This window comes from Taurulus bubalis (genome assembly GCF_910589615.1).
Source record: "Taurulus bubalis genome assembly, chromosome: 9".
Lineage (NCBI taxonomy): Eukaryota > Metazoa > Chordata > Actinopteri > Perciformes > Cottidae > Taurulus > Taurulus bubalis.
Window position 1 is genome coordinate 5,572,928 of NC_136597.1, and position 18,542 is coordinate 5,591,469.

Here is an 18,542-nt window from a genome sequence, read left to right on the forward strand (position 1 = left end):
TTTGTTTTTTTAATTGAAAGCGTGCCAAACATGGTGCAGTAAACCGGTTACCACTAGATTATGAGATGGAGGAGGCCGGTTTGGGAATATTTCCAAGACTCCTGCTGGTGTCGCCTGGCGAGCCACAGAGAGACGGCTTCATACACCGGAGGGGAGAACAATCGATGAGCTGTAAAACGCTCCTGTGGTTCGCTAAAGCTCTCAGGCTCATAATACTGCATGTTTTTTCTGACATTCTGCTAGTACACATATTGCAAACTGTGGGCGGGACTTAATGTCTCGGGGAGACTTGGGTGGACGGAGGTTGCCACAACAAACGGGGAGGGAGGAGGACTTCTTGATTTCTCTGTGTAGTTGGATGCAAGTGTGTGAATAAGTCATGTCATTTCTTTTGATTGTTCATTAAAAAAAAGTGTTGCACACTCTAACTTAAAAATAAAATATCAAAGTAGTCACGTTAACAGGGAATGTGAAGTTAATGAAAAGGTAATTGAATAAAATAATTTTTATATGAAAACCTTCGTTGACTGCATCTGTTTGCCCTGAACCAGTAGCTTGCTCTGTGGTCGTGAGCTCAGCTTTGTTTTGCCCTCAACCACTTGGTTCCGCTGGCGAATTTATTTTCACAGGAATTCTCTGTGAAGCTGTTTGTGAATATTGCATGTTTAAAAAAAAGAGTGGTCAAAATCAAAGCGACAGAAATATTATTAAATAGATTAATACTTCTTTAAGATCTATTAGAGACTTGTGTGTCTCACCGACATTCACAATTGATTTGATTGAGTGGTGGAAATGTAAATGCTGCTTATGTGATAGTGAATCAGCAACAATATATATATATATATATAAAATGACACAACGATTTTTACTTAAAGGCACAATGAGTAGGATTTTCCTAAAAATCAGTGTACAATGTATTGACTTGGTCAAAAATAATCCCTCTAACACAAAGATAAGCAAAGTGAAAAGCGGACAAAATTCAATCCAAAACAGTTAATCTTTTATTGGTTTTCCACAAGCGTGCACCTGAACCCTCGCTGAGCCTGGGAGGAGGGGCCTACGCTGCAGGTCGTGTTTACAAACAGTGACAGACAAATACATACTACTCCTTGTGCCTTTGAGTCAAATCCTGAATGTGGGATTTTTATTTTCTTTATACAGGGAAGAGTTGCAAGTTTTACTTGAAGCTAATACAAGGAACTCTTGATTTTGTGTAGAATTTGGCGGTCCCTTTGGACAAAAGAGGCACTGTTTCAGAGCCCTGTTCAGTCCCGGTCCTGGTTCTTCCCTTCCTTCCCCTCAGCGTGTCGATCATTACAGGTGCCGGGTCTCCAGCACGGTGCCTGTGTTGGATGGCGTTTGCACTATTGCATGGAGACTATTTTAGAATCAGTTCAAAGTTCCTCACAGTAACTTTAAAAAAGAAGAAGCTGCGAGTACTTCTTCCACCACCGATTACGTTTTGGCCGTGAGCAGCTCTTTGATTTCCGTTTTGCATTGCATGGTGGGAGAAGGCTGTACATCTACAACACACTCTGGAAATCTGCAGTATTTAGTGTGCATACTCTGCAAAATGTGCTTAGAATTAGAATGGGTCTGAGACACTGTAGCCATGACCAATAAGCTGAATGTGCTCTCTTTTAAAGCGGCTGCAGCACATCCTGCACCCGTCCTGTTCTTTGTGGGGTTGAGATCGGGTGACCTGGACGGTTTGTAGCTCTCCCATTCGAACACTTATAAAACTGTAATGCAAACATTTGTGATGCAGGACGATTGAATTTGAGTCTGGGAAGAAACTCCACCGCAGGATGAGTGAAAGTTCAAACTGATCCCAGATCTGCCGGAACCTTTCAGCATGAAATGATGTGAATCGGACGGGTTTACAAATTAAAAGCCACCGTTTTCAGTTTTATAGTTTTATAGTTTTATTGAATTGCATCACTCTACATCATCTAGAATTTCAACAAGATAATTCTTAAAGACCAAATATAATACTTGCATCCCTGCATTAAGTCTCTACACTTAAGAGAAAGCTGTTTTTACTGAAACATACATTAAGAATTAATATTTCATTAAACATTGTCATAAAAGTGAATGTTCATTCTTAAATGCCACTTTTCTAGTCATATATATATATTATATAATAGATTTTAGTCTCTGTCTCCTTCATAGGAATACTAGAAAAGAAAGAAGGTAAGAAATGCACAAACCCCATTGAAGAGTAGCATGGCCCTAATACTACAGCAAAGAAGTTACTGGACATTCAGTTGACATGCACTCAGTTGAAGGATAGAAAAAGAACACAGCCACGGAAGGGAAGAGTTATGGCCTTGATCTGCTCGGCAAATTCCTGATTGGCTTGTTATCATGAGGTAAACCTGGTGATCACCAGCTTCCCTGCAGCCACAGCAAGCTGCTGCTGCTGCTTACAGGAAGGCCTGTCTGTCCTCCGCGCTGTCATCTGTTCACGTTGCCAGGGAACGTTCAATCGGAGGCCCGTTTCGCTACATCTCAACGGCATAACTCTTCCCTTGTGTGGCGAAGCACAGGTTGCACTGGGGAGTAGGAGGATAGAAAAGAACAGGTTGCACAGTCTGAGGGACATTCAGGAATGTATCAATAGGAAACAGTATTGGCATTTCTGACGGGTCACTCGCTATCTACCTCATATACACAAACCCAACCAAGCTGGGCACAATGTACAGGAAAGAAACCCTCGATTAGAGCGTGTGGGCTGCATTCAGCTGAGCACTCGAGTACTGTAAAACTATGGCTATCAGTATAGTAAGTCACTGACATGTAAACATCAATCCATGCAATATGGCTTTATGTTTTTATTCAGAATACAGCAGTTCCTTCTGCAACGCAAACAAGGATTTGGCACAGGAGTGCAAGTAGTTATATATATATATATATATATATGTCTATATATATATATATATATATATATATATATATATATATATATATATATTTCTTTTTTTTTCTATTTTAAGAAGTGAAAGATTAAAGGTGCCCTGTGGAGCTTTCTTGGAAACAAACCAAAGTCCGGTTTACATTCGGCGTCTCTCACTGTTGCCCTGTGGTTGGCTTAGCTGCAGTTTGAGGTTCAGGGCGGGTTTACACCTGTTTCAGCTGGAACAAAGTCACGTAGTCTCTTAAATCTCTTAAAGGCTGCGTCCTCAGAAACTGAGATTGAAATCACCGTAGGAATCTGAGGTTTAATTTAAACCTGCTGCAGACGTGATTTAAGGGATTAAAGGGAAAGCGTTTATTACTCCGATCTTTCATATGTGAGAATGTGCTGTTGTGTAATCTGTAATAAATGGGAGTGGAATACAGCCAAAATATGTTTAGCCTGTAAATCGGAGGCAAGCTACTTTGACAATCGGTACTCATTTAACTACCCCACACATGCCAAAAAGAAGAAGAAATAAAAACAACCCCTCAAACCTGAGAGGCTTTGATGCAGATTTAAAGTGGTTAAAAAGATCAGAAATTATGACCGAGCCAAAGCCACGGACGACTTTGGAAGTAACTTCATGAACCATAAACTGAACTCTATAGGGAGCCATAACGGGAGATATGGTTTCTGCTGCTGCAGCATTCTGCACCAACTGCAGAACAATAATCGAGGACCTATGATAGGATGTTATGCAAGATAAAATATGTTGTTATTGATTCTCGATACTAGATCAAGGGTGGGATAGGGGTCCGCTGATTGTTTGAGGTAAAGGTATAGTTTAGTGGCGTTTTTTTGGTTAGTGATGTTGTGTGTGGGCGGTAGAGGTAGAGCGGGTTATCCTTCAATCAGAGGATCAGCGGTTTGATCCCCGGCTCCATGTCGGTCTGTCTTTGGGCAAGACACTTAACCTGAAAATTACTGCCAAAGGCTGCAAAGGCTGTGCCTGAATGCGTTTAGTCCTGATGGGCAGGCGGCACCTCGCATGGCAGACCCCGTCATCAGTGTGTGAATGGGGGAAGGACGTGTTGCGTTAAAGCGCTTTGAGTGGTTGTAGGACTAGAAAAGCACAAGTACAAGTCCATTTACCATTCCTCTGAACAACTTGCGTTGCGCAGATCTTAAGGTAACTTCTTCATACACCAGATTTAGCTGCAGGTTATCTCCGGTTCATCACGTGGCTGTGATTTTAAAACCCTGTGAGTTTTGTTTTCACTGGACCCTAAACTGCAGCTAGTCGCTATTGCTTGATTCCGTGAGGTCAAAGGAGTTGAATGCATTTTCCTTCTCATAAAACAGTAGCGAAGCCATTTTTTATTATTTTTTTTAATCGCATTGTTTACATCCATGTTTGCCAGCAGCCGTTATCTTCCGTTTTGTTGTTGGCACGTTACTGCGCTCCACTGTTGATCAGCGAAGCGGCCTGCGTGGCCTGCACTGTTCAAACAAATCAGTAAAGCGTCGCTCTACAGCGCTACTAGTGGTCAAAAACTCCACAGGGTGCCTTTAACACAGACACTGAGAGATTAGTAGAGACATTTCACAGATAAAGCAGCAACGCATTTGCATGCCTGTTCTATAAGCCTACTGTCATACCTATTTCTGTTACAGTATATGTAATAATATTCAACACTTCCACATTCCACACGGTCCTGCCCTGCTCAATGCAGCCCAGCGCGGCGCTAGATCAATATTGGTATCCGTGTAGCTGGATCCCCACTCACTGCTACCACAGTATTGGCAGATGACAGGCTGGCTGTCATTCACATGTGAACATAGAGAAAATAGATTCAACAGTGAGGTGGGATGGCAAGATGGCACCTTTGAAAGGATAGGTAGAGCTATAAAGAAAGAGTGACTCATCAACACATCTTCAACCAGATAAAACAGTAACACTATATATCTTCAAATACTCTCATCATACTCAATAACCTCTAATATACTCTACCTTCAAGTCACAATATTCACTCATTTTTACATTGTGCTTTCTGAGTGAGAGTCTGATTGTATTACAGTGGTGGGCTCATAGTGGTGTTAGTGGGGGTGAGGTAAGGTGAGGCGTCTGGGGGATTGAGTCTAGGCATTTTGACCCTAACCCTGAATACAACCTCAGGGTCATCCCAGGGTGAGTGGTTGATTCGGGGTGAGATTTGTACCAAAAGGTCAATGCCGATCACAACAGATGCTGGTTGGGTCAAGAGCGCAGGAATGGCCGGACACAGAAAATGTGGCAAAAGAATTCGACCGACTCGGTTTTGGTTACCCAATTACAGTTTTTCCAGAGTGTTTTCCAGCATCAATTGGGCTGAAGGAAGGATGTGTTGCTAATTAAGCCAGTTTGTAGTCACAGATTTAATACAGAGGTTTCAATCTACTTGTATTTATTTGGTTTGTGGAAAGAAACCGAGGCAAATGTGAGAAGCATGCACAGGAGTCCAAGATGGATCTTCTGTTGAACAATATTGCCATTTTCAGACTATGGTCTTTTTCTTATTGTTTGAGATACCAGACACAGCCGATTAGACCCATCTAGCATTTGATTGTGACGGCCCACACGTTTCTGTAATGACCTCCAGTTGAGTCATTATAGGTATTGAGAACCTTGGTCTCCTGTAGTTGGGGGGTGATAGTGACAATATACATGATCATTGTGCGTTAGAGATATTGATGCTGAGGCGGTTGATCCATAAGCTACAGTATGCTAAGCAAAGTCATTTCTCCAGTGATATGTTGTGAACGTTTTGATGTACAGAGATCTAATGAATTGGAGAAACCATTTTGTATCAGCAACACATAACTGGTGTTGTGTAATCTGATTCTGAGAGGTCCACAATGAACGACCGCTAGTGGGCGTTTCCCTGCTTCTTGGGAGTTTACATTACACCCCCAAAAAAAGTCACCTTTTGAAAACCCTCAACAGTTCCTCTACCATGTTGTGATGTTTAAGGCTTCATATTCAATGTCATTCAGATGGGTTTAAGTTTCTGATGGTCGGTATTCGGATTCAAACAAACCGTTACGAGAAGCCGCAGCGCCGACAGCGCGCTGCCACCTCCACTGAGGAAAACTTTGCACCATAGCACTAAAAGATGTCCATAAATACAAATATAATCCTAATAGAACCACATTTTCATATGTACAATCTCTACTAGACTTACACAGCTAATATAAGCTACCCACCGCCAAGTCAGACACGGAATACACAAACAGAGGGCGGAAATAAAGCAAACTTTAGCTGCATGGAGAACAGTGAGGCGCTGCCCTTATCTCTTTACTTAGTCTCTTCTGTCTCAAGGTAGCAGCAGACTCTTGTCTAAGTCACAAATTATCCCTTGACAGCAAAACGATCTATTCATCTCACCGCCTCCGTGACCCTGCTCAGAGGGTCAACCCCAAAGTTTCACTACGTGGAGGAAATATGAACAAATAACCAAATCTTTGTTTCTCTACGTGTCCGTCGATCAGAATCATCTACTTACCCAAATATTTGTGAAGACTTACATCTTTCAGCGTACTGAAGCGACCTCTCCCATTGGCTGGTCGTTGGTGCCAGGTGATTTCACCATCTTCATGCCGGGACTAATCATGAAACGTGGCTTCACAGAGATTTGGGTTTTGAATTCTGTTGCTCATTAAAAACATGTGCTGTGTTTACACATGATTATAAGTTCCTACCATAAGAGACATTATTCCCACAGCAGCCATTGTACATGAACGTAGCCTACCTGATGTGAAGAAACTCAACAAGCTCAAATTGATCAGTAAGCTTTTCAAATCTGAAGTTACGATTGTAACCCCGGTTCTCTGGCTAAACAGGTCAATGGGGATTCTCATTTGAGGTGGAAAATGTTTTTTATTTGTTATGAAATGCATTTAACAGATGTCAGATGTGTTATTATCGCCTTCCTTATATTTTTCAGTCATTCTCATTTCCAAAAAGTCCTTTTTCCTTTCCAAAGACAAGGGTCTGCAAAATAGGGGTTGTCTTGAATTCAGGACAGCCAGATTAAAACAATGGTGCCGTCTTCAAGTAATATTGGGGAACAGTCAAATGAACATTATGTGTGGATATTGTATGTATGAATGTTTAATCAAGTTGCTGGGCAAAGTAGATTTGCGATAATACAGTTGTTTGCTAGCTCTAGCTAGCACTTGCTAGCTCTAGCTAGCGTCCATATCAGTGCACAGCCAATCTTAAATTGCACATGTTGTAGACTCTGAAAAGTAAGTTTGACAGCTAGCTAGGGAGTTAGCTAACCTTTAAGCTAAACTCAAGCGTTCAGTTTTCCTGAGATTGGGAGCTGATCTGGCAACGAGGTGTGTAGACGGCCCTATATTACTCAACGTGCGTGCAGAATGGCTGATGTGAGAATATTGTGGGAACCAAAATGTCATCATGAGAACGCTGTATGGGAGCAAATGCGGAATGAGCAGCTACTAGGAAATAACGGCTTACTAGATCCGCTACCTGTTGTCAACCCTGACAGGAGTGAAAAAAAAGCCACATTCCGAAATGCTCTACCCCAAAACAGTTACTGCTACATGGAAAAACTCAACGCCAGGGTCCTTGCTACATGAAAAACTCCACTTTATAGTGGCTCACAGCTACTTGAAACATGAACGTTACATAATCCAATATCTTGAGCCAGCAAAATTATTAATCTCACACTGTAAAATGCACTGTTTGTTCAATTTTCACTGCAGTTGACACCATTCATTTGCACTGTGTAAACATGTACTTACAAAAAGAGTTGAGGAATGTGAGGGTTGAAAGAGGAAGGGGGAAAAAGGGGGTGAAACGCAGGGGGAGGGGGAAGGTTTTTAGGGATGGAGGGGTAGTTCGAGAGGAAGAGGGGAGTGTCCAGGAGTCGTGTCCAGGAGTCGTGTCCAAGAGTCGTAGCGTGTCGTTGAATATCTTCATGCTCAGTCCCGGTTCACACTGCACCAGGCGGCTGCAAACGGAGAGACAGGGATGACAAGTTAGACAGAGGTGAGAGAGAACGAAAACGAGGCCCAGAGCGGAGAGCAGGCCAAGAGGCGCCCAAGGGAGCGAGAGGAAACGGTTCGAAAGGAGATGAGGAGGAATTTGACGAGCCAAAGAAAGAAAGAAAATTAGAAGTCAGAGTGATCGAGGAGAGGGCAGAATGAAGCGAGACGGATGAAAAAAATTAGTTTGACGATAAAAAATAAAAAGTACAAACGGCAGTCTGCCAGGCCTCAAGTCACCGGCAGCTTATGCGTGGATGCATGCCAGTGTCGGTCGCTGTGAACGGTGCCAGGCTGCTTTAGTTGTTAAGAATGCCTTGAGCTCCAAGTAATTACGCAGCCAGCCTTACTGCCTGAACACTAATACTTTCCCCAAGATTATGAGGAGAATGTGCTGTCATGCAGCTCTGTTCTGAAGTTTTTACATCATTTCCTTTTTTTCTCCTATTCATTACTGACGAACTTCTCTTCTATTTTGTTCTATTGTTGAACATTCAGTGCTGAAATCTTTAATGGTTATCAATTAAAGTCATTTATCAAGAGAAATAAGAAAATGACAAACATTCTCGGTTTTCAGCTTCTCATATGTGAGGATTTGCTTCTTCTCAGCTTCATATCTTATCTTTAGTATATTGAATACCTTTGGACAGTTAATATGACAGAACAAGGTATTTTAAGAAGCCATCTTGCTTTCTGTTAACAATTTTTTAAAACTATTTTACAAACTTAATTATATAAACTTCACACCTCCACAAATTGGGAGTTTATGAAATGCCGGATTCATCCTGAATATCATTCACACCTGCAATGCAATTATATCACTTGGGTGAACTTAGGGTGAACTTGTTTTTCACTGCCATCTACTTGCGACTGTAATACTGTTTAATTATTGTTCTACTCTGTGTGGAAATAAAATAAGAACCACAAATCCTCTGAGCTTGACTGAGCCATTTGTTTGAGTGAGTGTTGCGATGAACCTGCTGCACTGTTGGCAGCTACTGGAGATATGCCACTTGACTCCCTAGTGTGGCTCACTCTATAAAATACACTGAATTCTACACTTACACACTCCTAAAGCAACTGGTAAATGTCCATGTGTTTTGTTTTTTAACTCAAACTTTTTTTTTTCCCCATGACCGGTGACCTGAACGCGATGCTTCACGTCACTGGACTGCTCCTTTGACTGCTCATAAAAAATGGAGTCCATGCTTCTGTTTTGACTCTGTAGTATTTCTCCACTGACCTGGCACGGCTACAGAGGACATCGTCTCCGGCTGGCACAGTGTATCCACCTTCACATGCTGAAAGGCTTTGTTGGGGGCCGACTGGAGGTGCCTGGAATTAGAAAGTAGGGTTAGAGCGAGCACGCGCACACACACGCATACACACGCATACACACACATATATATATAAAGCTACTCGCACAATATGTGTGTGTACGGGCGAACGCATCTGCATGGCCACTCGTAAATGCCCGCAAGCACACATGGCCTTGAACCGCTTAGCACGGCCGTCAGCCTTTACTGTAAGAGTTGAAATATTAATGGCAGTTGGATGCTGAGAGCAGTGGAGCAGAAACTCAGATCAGCAGGCAGCTACATCAGCAGCCTCTCCCCGTGCCCAGCTCCAGCTCCATCACTTAATCATGATGACCTGACGCAACTCAAGTGCTTCAGCAACTCTGGGGCGAGCGAATGGCTGAAGAACGCTAATTAAATGAGGGTGGAGGAATTCTTCTTTCCAACAGGCACATGACAGTAATGGAAGCCAAGAGAGTGCTCTCTTTATTTGGCCATCACCAATCAATGGGATCCAATGGCAGGAAGAAACGGCGTGTTCAGCTCGAAAAGAAAAGAAGAAAAAAACTTTCAAGGAGCCAGAATGCTGACGAGCGGCACTTCAGAAACAAAATGAATGTCCACACTCAGTAATGGTGTTTAATACTTTTAAGGTGCATTAGGAATTAAAAATGTTGCAGCAATGGGCCAACAGTCTCCACATACACAGATGTATCATTCTGCCTGTTGATTTCTCTCATTTTTAGTGTCACAGCAAGACTGCTACTTCAACGTTTTTTATTATTTCTTTTACAAGCTTGTTCACACAAGTCTCAGAAAATCAAAACGCTAAAACCAACCTATTTATAGGCCTCTGCTCGAAAATTGCATACCCAAACTAAAAAGGGTTGATCTCTGCAACCACTAGGGCTGTTTGAATAATTGTGGTGTTATAATAAAAGGTACACATGTGAAATGTTGTTCAGATGTGTACATATCAGTCCATATGTTACTGGTTAAGAGTGAATGAAGATGACACACAGCAACAATGAAAAGGTTTCAGGTTTGCCTAGAAAAAAAGCACTTTCAGGATGATTATTTATTTGAAATGATGCAGCTGTAAGGTCCAACTCTAACCCAAATCATAGCACAATATGTGAACATTCTTTCTGCAAAGGTTGACTTTGATAAAAGTTAGAGAGGGTTTAGTACAGAAGACTCAGGCGAGGTCTCATTGGGGCCCATTTGGGCTATTTGAATTTTCTCATTTACCAAACCATACATTTCACTTGTATATTGCTTATGGTGTTCAATACATCCAAATACAGCAGTTTGGGGCTTTTATTATTTTTTTAAATCATAAAACAACCTATGATTTACAGTTTTATATAACAACCCCTAGGGGGGGATTGGTGAGCGATTGTTATAATACTGTCACGAGAGAGAGATATAAGCCAGGGCTTACATGTGATTGAAAACTCACCTCTTCCACTCCTCCTCTCCATCCCAGAACTCGTAGACGACAAAGGATAAACCGTCCGGCAGACGCACAGCAGTCACACTGGAGCGGAGACAGAGGAGAATGGCAATGAGTGGATAATAAGTGGAGTGAAAGGTGAGGAAGTGAGAGATATGACAGAATGGAAAGTGGATCAAGGAGGGAGCAATGAGGCGGAAAGAAGAGATGCAGGTATATACAGTATCGGTTGATGGCGAGGGAAAGATGCAACATCACAGAAGAGGTGGAGTAGGTGCAAAGGAGTACAAGCGATATGAGACGTGAGGACACATAAGTCATGGCAGGTGCTTATTAAAGACATATTATTGAGGTTAAAACGTACACACAATAATAGTTTGGATTTCAGGAGGAAAAGATGGTGAATTGTTTCCTCATCCTGCACAATATTGACGCCGCAGCACATAACACAACGATGAGGGCTTGAAGATTGCATCCCATTTTAAAAAAAGAAAAGAAACTATAATTATCTAATGCAACCATGTGTGACCCGGTCATTGCAAATGGGGGAAGTTGGATGTGACTGGTCAATTCCCTGAGGCACTTTAGAGGGCAACGTGCCGCTGTAATGAACAAGGGCTCCATATTGCCTCTGGTCCAGCGTCGATGCGTCTTGCTGTGAATGTCCACCGTTTGTCACTACGAGTGGCCTTTTCCCATTGCACATTGCCATTTAATCCATTCTTAATATATAGATATTGATTCACTTTGACATTCTGCGACTCAGTCATTTAGCTTTGTTGATTATGTGTCCAATTAACTGTAGTCTCTCTCTTTTTTTATGTTTACAGTCTTGACATCTGTCTACATAGTTGATACAAGATTACCATGGACTGCTAAAGATGAATCATTGTAGGTATGAGTTTTTGACAAAACCCAAAGGCCTCTGATTCAGTGCCAGTAAAAGTGAATAGCAGTCATTTCACATCCCAGTGAGAGGAGTGGAGCAGCTGAGGTTGTGGTTATGCAGATCAGATGGAGCACTGCCATTTTGGTACTTGTTTCGGCATGAAATTACACTTGCATAAATGGCTGCTCCGGCGACCTCTCATCACAAATACAATTTAAATTCCAGTTTTCATTCCAGACCTCTCTAAAATTCCCCCCAAAAAATCTCCTCTTCATTGTTAGAACATTTTTTCAAATTCTGGTACGAGTTCAGGTCTCAGGTTTATGACCTGTAGTGTTTTCTACACAGTTTATTGGTAAATAATTCCAGAGAGTCTCTCCGGTGAAAGCAGACGGATTATAACAGGCAACCTGAGCTCCATTAAATATGTAATCAAAGTCATATTTCTGTCATGTCAAGAGGATTATGAAGTCCATTCCAGACTGTTACTTACATTATTTTCAGTAGTGACACCCTTTACTCATGGCTTTTAATAACTTGCCTCCTGGATCTCAAAGCAAACCCAACAACTCCTTTTAAATTCAAAAGCGAGTTAGTTAGATAGATTAACAACAATACCAAAGTCCTTCAGAATCCACCAGGCTGCTGCTGTAAATAAACTAAGCACACAGACCAAGTAAATTCATGTATTTAGTTCATGAGCCCTGAGTACTGTAGCTAACTCCAGTACACTTTATGTTTTACAGTCAAAGTAAAGCATCGCAAAAAGAAAGAAAAAAAGAAAGAAGAAAAGTGATTGTATAGTGTGATGCCATAAAAAAAGCTCATAGTATTTCATAAAAACTATCATGTATATTATGGTATGATAATGAACTTAAAAATGTAATAGTATACAAAGTCATAGTAGTCACAGTATAGTATGGGGAACAAAGTTTACAAAACGTAGTTGTATAGTATATCAAAAAATAAATAAAAGTCATAGCCATCAAAAATACAAATAATATGTCCATTTGGGGTCAATAAAAAGTCATAGTATTGTATGTTTTTGACCCAGAAGATACTGTCAGCCTCTCCTACCCAACAACAAAGCGGAAGCCTTTTAGCTTTTATACTTGTGTGATCTAAAGAAAGTGATGCATCTCATATGAGAGGCTCCACTCCCTTCCCATTGGCTCGTAGACTCGGGGTCACCAGACCAGTGCCTCAGGGATGGAGCTCGCCTGTGAAGCCATTCTGGTGTTTTGGCTGCACAGAGTTACGCAACTGACATGACGCACACAGACCCACACATTATCCTTTGAACACCAGGACCTGCTGGCGGGAGGGAAACACCGGTTTTCTTTAACAATCTCTGAAAATGGAGCGGCTGGAAGAGGATTTCACCCCGAAATTACTCTTTCTGAACAGAATTGTGTCCATTCTATCCGATAATATTTGAAAAGTGGAGAGGAGCCAAATATCAAAATAACTTCATCCCATTCAAGCTGGGGTTGTTTAATGTTGCAAAACCAGCAAAGCGTGTCCAACCCAAAAAAAACAGACCAGTGTTGGCCAACTATTTTTTTTTGTCATAGCATTTTATTTGCTGATTGCTTTCTGGATGTAATAAGAATTTCAACATATGTAACTCAAAAATCTTAGCTTTAATGAAACTCTTCTTACTACAAAAGTAAAAAAAAAGATGAAATAACATTTAATTATAAAGAGTCACAATCATTTCACAAATGATCGTTGAACATTAATATATATTTGCAGTTTTTAAGCATAAGATTATAGATAATATTTCAATGTACTTGTTTTTAATCTATCTAATATTAAACATTATATATAATGTTTAATATTAGGTAGATTAATGTTTAATATTAGATAGATTAAAAAATAAAATTATATATATATAAATATATATATATATATATATACAGTCTAAGCGGTAGTTCTTCCCTGAACCTACGGAGGGCACTGGGGGGACAGGCTACTGCTATCTGGAGAAATAATAGAAATAACTTGAAGTGTGAGCTCCGCTGGAGGATATGATAAAGTGCTTATGCATGTAATCACATTTGATGACACAGTAAGAGAGTAGCGAATGTAACCAACAAGCCAGAGGAAAAGATAATGCTGAAAGCAAACAGCGTCCTCAGAAAAATGGCGGTGTTTCATCCGAAGGCCTCTTCCACCTGCGTGTGCTATTTATTGACCTCAGCTGTACTCAGAGCTGTGTTTGTCCCGCTGGAGAAGAGTGTGAAGTAGGTGTGACTGAGCGTGTTACTAACTACTTTTTTATCTGCTAGGAACCAGACCTTGAAAATCCTTGAAAGTTTTTTTTGGAAGGGGGGAATTACACCAAATGGTGTTTAAAAACGGATGGATGACAAAGTTATTGATAGAAAATAGTATCCAAATTCATTTGTAAGACTGGATTTTCCTATGTAACGTAGCACTATTACAATACATGATTTCAGGATTCCTTCCTCTCAAACGTTTGGCTTGTTGGTACAGGTGTTCCTCTCTTACTGTGTCATTGAAAAGGCAATGCTGGAACTGCTTTTACATGAGAAGAGAAAACGCTTGGCGAAAACAGTGCTGGGATCAGAGCGGCCGGTTGCTACAATTCACGGCAACAAAAGAGATTTAATAACGTGGAGTTTCAAAGATAGGGACGCGCCATCTCAAGAGTCGTGCCATGGCAGCGCTACGAGCTTCGATAATGTGTGACCAGCGGTTCCGTCACGGTGGGAGCCGCAGGCACAACAGCGCTTCATCACCAAAAAGATATAAACAACGTGTCCTAACCCTAAAACCTTCGCCTTGTTCTACTTTCTAACATATGAAGCTCTAGTGTGAGTTCAGACTATCGTCTCGCTGCTGTCTCTTTTTAAATGTGATCGTCTCTCGTGGTCCCCATCTCCGCAGATTCATCATCTTCATTAACTAATCATTCTATCAACCTCATCATCATCATCATCATCATCATCATCATCCAGCACCCGTCTCTGGACTCCACAGGGGGTGAGGTTATCTTGCTGCTGCTCTGGGCAGACACATCCCCCTGTAGAGTCCAAGCGCCAAAGACTCTGTCAAGACGCTATCTTCACATATCACCTGTTAAGAATAACTTTCAGCCAGATGACTTCATTTGCCCCCTCCCCCTGTCCACGGCTATTCTTATTACAAGATATGCTGGCACTATTCTATTGGGAGGTCAATATTTAGAAAGGCACCTTTGGCAGCAGGTACAGCCTTTAGTTGTTGTGGATTTAAAACTGCTCTCTCTCTCAGGTGTTCTCTGTCAGGTTGCATGTGAGAGAACAGACGTTTTTCAAGTCCTGCCTGGAATTCTCAACTAGAATGAGGTCTGGACTCTGACTTTGCCCCTAAAGGATAATTCATGTTGTTTCGAAGTCTTCCCTGTGTGTCCGTGAGTACATGAGTAGGTGAGTCTGCACCCCGATTACCTCCACTATGAATCAATGTTGTAACATTACCCCAACAGCATTGCACACCTCCACTATGCATTCTGTGTGATATTGAGTCTTCAAACCCCTCTTGCAGACCCCTAATCCCAAAGTAGAGACTGCAGTAACTGGAGGGAGAAACTGCAACACAAACAGAAGAGTTGCAGGAGAGCCACGACTTGGGAGTCTTGCCAAAGGCATATGCAGAATATATCTGCATACATGGACTATGCATACATGATATTGAGTCTGGGATCTGGAAAAATCTCTCTGGATATTAAACTTCACGGCACCCTGAAGCTCAGAGTTGAAGGAAGTTTATAATACAATATGTATATATACAGTATGTGTATATCAGACTATATTAAAGATGCAATATCATACACATTGGGTATGCGGTATGATACTAATGGCTCACTGATCCAAACCACTTTGAACTGTGACAATGAACTACACACTAAAAGCAGGCAAAATTGTGCGTGTGTGTGAACATCAAAGAACAGAGGAGGGAATATTTGAGGTAGTTCTTGATAAAGTGATAAAAACAGCGAGGTCCTGACACTGAAAACGGAGCACATTAAATATTAAAAATTATGATTATGGCGCTGCACTCTGCAGCAGCAGCTGTGAGAATGTGGAGCAGCAGGGAGACTTACTGAAAGCAGTCTCTCTGAGTGGAGACGTTCTTCAGGTATTGCTTCAGAGCCTCACAAAAGTCGCCAAGCTTCTTCTGGGAAACCACCATCTCCTGACGAATCAGCAGCAAGGACTGCAGAGGAAGAGAGAGAAGGCAAGTCAGTCTGGTGTTGATGATTTATGGAAGTGTCAAGCAGTTGTGTTTGTTACAAGCAGAGAAATATAAATACATGCATACTGTATGTGAGGTTCTTTACGCAACAATGGAGGTTTACTTGACCTATGCCACAATCTTTACCATATGAATTAGTGAACGCTGGTCATGAAACTTGGTAAATACACACTACCATGAAAGAACAAGAAAAATTTGCCTCATAGAAACAAATTCCACATTTTTCTATAGTACATGTTTGGGCTGTCCTCGACCAGAGACATTCTTAGTCGACGAAGACTCTTTAACATTTTCTCGACAAATAAATTCGATGATTTAATCAACAGATCTGTAAAACTGACTTTATAATCATGCAAAACCTGCACTTTGAATATTGTGTATTCTGTGTTTCTTGAAAGTAAGTCACTCAGCATGGAAAAAAACATGAAGAAAATTGACTAATTGACTCGAGAAATCTTAATCGACGACGACCTAATGAGGATTAGTGGACCTTCTTATTTTTGATTGGCTGATGAGTGGCACCTCGCGGCAGAACTCCAGGGGACTCGGGGGAGACGTGCTTGATTCCTCCATGGTGAGGGCAGCGCGACCAGGTCATGTTTGTGCGCTGCGGCACATTAAATAGCCGAGAGTTTTTTTTCAGCGTGAGAAATACGATGTGTGGCGGGAGGGCGTGACTTAAGACCGAAATGTGTGACAGTCACGCTCAATGCGTGACACTTGAGAGCCCTGTATTTGAATTGGAAAGATGGTAAATATTAGCTGTCATCGTTAGCGTTATCATTTTTCTATCCGCCAGAGTATTATAGTTGCGTGTGAAGATTACTTTCTGTTATCTAGGTCCCACAGCCGCTTTATGATAGCATCTGCAGTGACCAGGGGCTTTGTGATACAACTGACAATCTTTTATTCATCTGTGGTGTAAGTATTGTGCATCCCCCACGGCTACGTTTCTCTGTTGCTGAATTCTTGTGTGGGAAAAAGCAAAACATTTCATAATCGCACACAGACTTTATGAATGTTTTGATGGACACTGCCTGGGGAGCCACTAGTCTAAGACGCATATGATGTAACTATAATATCTCCAGCGACCTTTGTGCTTTTCTGCCTGAGAAGAAATAATAGACATATCATACCTTTATGTAAAGCACAGTAGCTCCCTTCCCAGTGACCCAGTATGTGACAGAAGCTTCAGCGTGTGAAAGGTGTGTGTATCTGTGTGTGTGTGTGTGTGTGTGTGTGTGTGTGTGTGTGTGTGTGTGTGTGTTGGAGTGGTGCTGTGCAGTTAGAGCCGGGAGGATCATTTGCAATTATTTGTATGAATCTAATTTATAACAAGAAGAAGAACCAAAGATGTGCAGCTGCATTGGTTTTGATCAGAAGAGATTAGCTGCTTTTTTTTTTTTTTAGCTTTTTCTGTTCCATCGTTACTGTATACAGCTCAATACAGTACAATTAAAAATGCATCTGTTCTGACCTAGATAACTCCAGCAGTGTCTCACTGAGACTTCAGTAATACACATTCACACATACACAGCTGCGTGTTGGAATATCAATCCTCGGAAAATCTCATTCCGTTACATACACATTTATATAAATATATATGTTGTTGGTCCAATTCTTTCCTGCAGGTGACTTTTTAACTGTTAGAATTGACTTTCTAGTCACACCTACTTTCTCTTATCCTGCCATGGCATCTTCCTTTTTCCTAACAGTGTTTTGCAACAGTGTCTGTAATGACTTTACAATCCTCGGGAGGCCTCCATTTGTGAAAAGTAAAGTCTGTACAAAGTCTATACAAGAGGGCTTTTAAAGGTATTTTAAAACGTGCCAGTGACTCAGCTGAGGAGGACTTAGTTCTACTGTTTTAGAGCTAAAAGCCTGGACAGTAGAACTTTGAATTTAACAATGGGTTGTCAGATTTGATGGGTCTCGGTCAAGAAAAATGGGTTAAATTATTTGAAATGTTAAGTAAAGACGAACTACAGAGGGTTTAATAGTACACCACATAATCATGAATTTAATTCTAACAATGATTATGGCGCCAATGCAACTCTACTCAGACCGGAGAGACATGATCTCTATAAGTGTTTGATAGAAGTCTTCCTGTTGCATTCTGCAGCATTTATAGACGGGCATCATTAAGACAAGTAAACAATGAGCTGCAGTCGTCGAGGCGAGAGGAAATGAAGGCTGCTGCTGATTACTGATTGAAATGTGATCAGGACAAATTACCAGAACTTATCAGCATTCAGTTGTAGAAGCCATGAAAATCGTTCTATTAATCAATCCTTACGACTAAGTGAGACATACGACTGGGTGTCATCTGCGTAAGGGTGTTGTAGGACACAGTGTGATAGTGCCCAAGAGGTACCAGATACAAATTGAATAAAATGGGGCCAAGACTTGAGCCTTTGTCAGACTTTGTGGGAAAATATATAAAGTTGAAGCAGAAATGAAACCTAGAAATGCAACATAAATCCTCATGATTGTTTTTGACTGAGCTGAAAGGTTTGTTTTATTGCATTCTGCCTTAAACATTTGCTTCGTAGCCACGTGTTCTGCATTTGTCAAATTAATCAATTTGACTTGCAATGGCTTCCTCTCTTCATACTTTATTTTACCTTGCCTAACCCATTCTACCCAACACTAATCCTCTTCCAATTATTCCATCCCAGGTTCCCTCTA

General features: G+C 41.3%; 1 protein-coding gene across 1 annotated transcript in view; it reads right to left on the reverse strand.

Annotated features, from left to right (window-relative positions):
- Positions 1–7,885: 7,885 nt before the first annotated feature.
- Positions 7,886–18,542, reverse strand: part of necab2 (N-terminal EF-hand calcium binding protein 2) — a gene marked incomplete at both ends in the record, with an annotated part of 95,167 nt that continues 84,510 nt past the window's right edge. Inside the window, 4 exons of the mRNA XM_079223210.1 lie at positions 7,886–7,914; positions 9,192–9,283; positions 10,709–10,786; positions 15,703–15,815. Of these exons, the coding sequence (XP_079079336.1) occupies positions 7,886–7,914; positions 9,192–9,283; positions 10,709–10,786; positions 15,703–15,815 (312 nt within the window). The remainder of the gene's footprint in view (positions 7,915–9,191; positions 9,284–10,708; positions 10,787–15,702; positions 15,816–18,542) is intronic.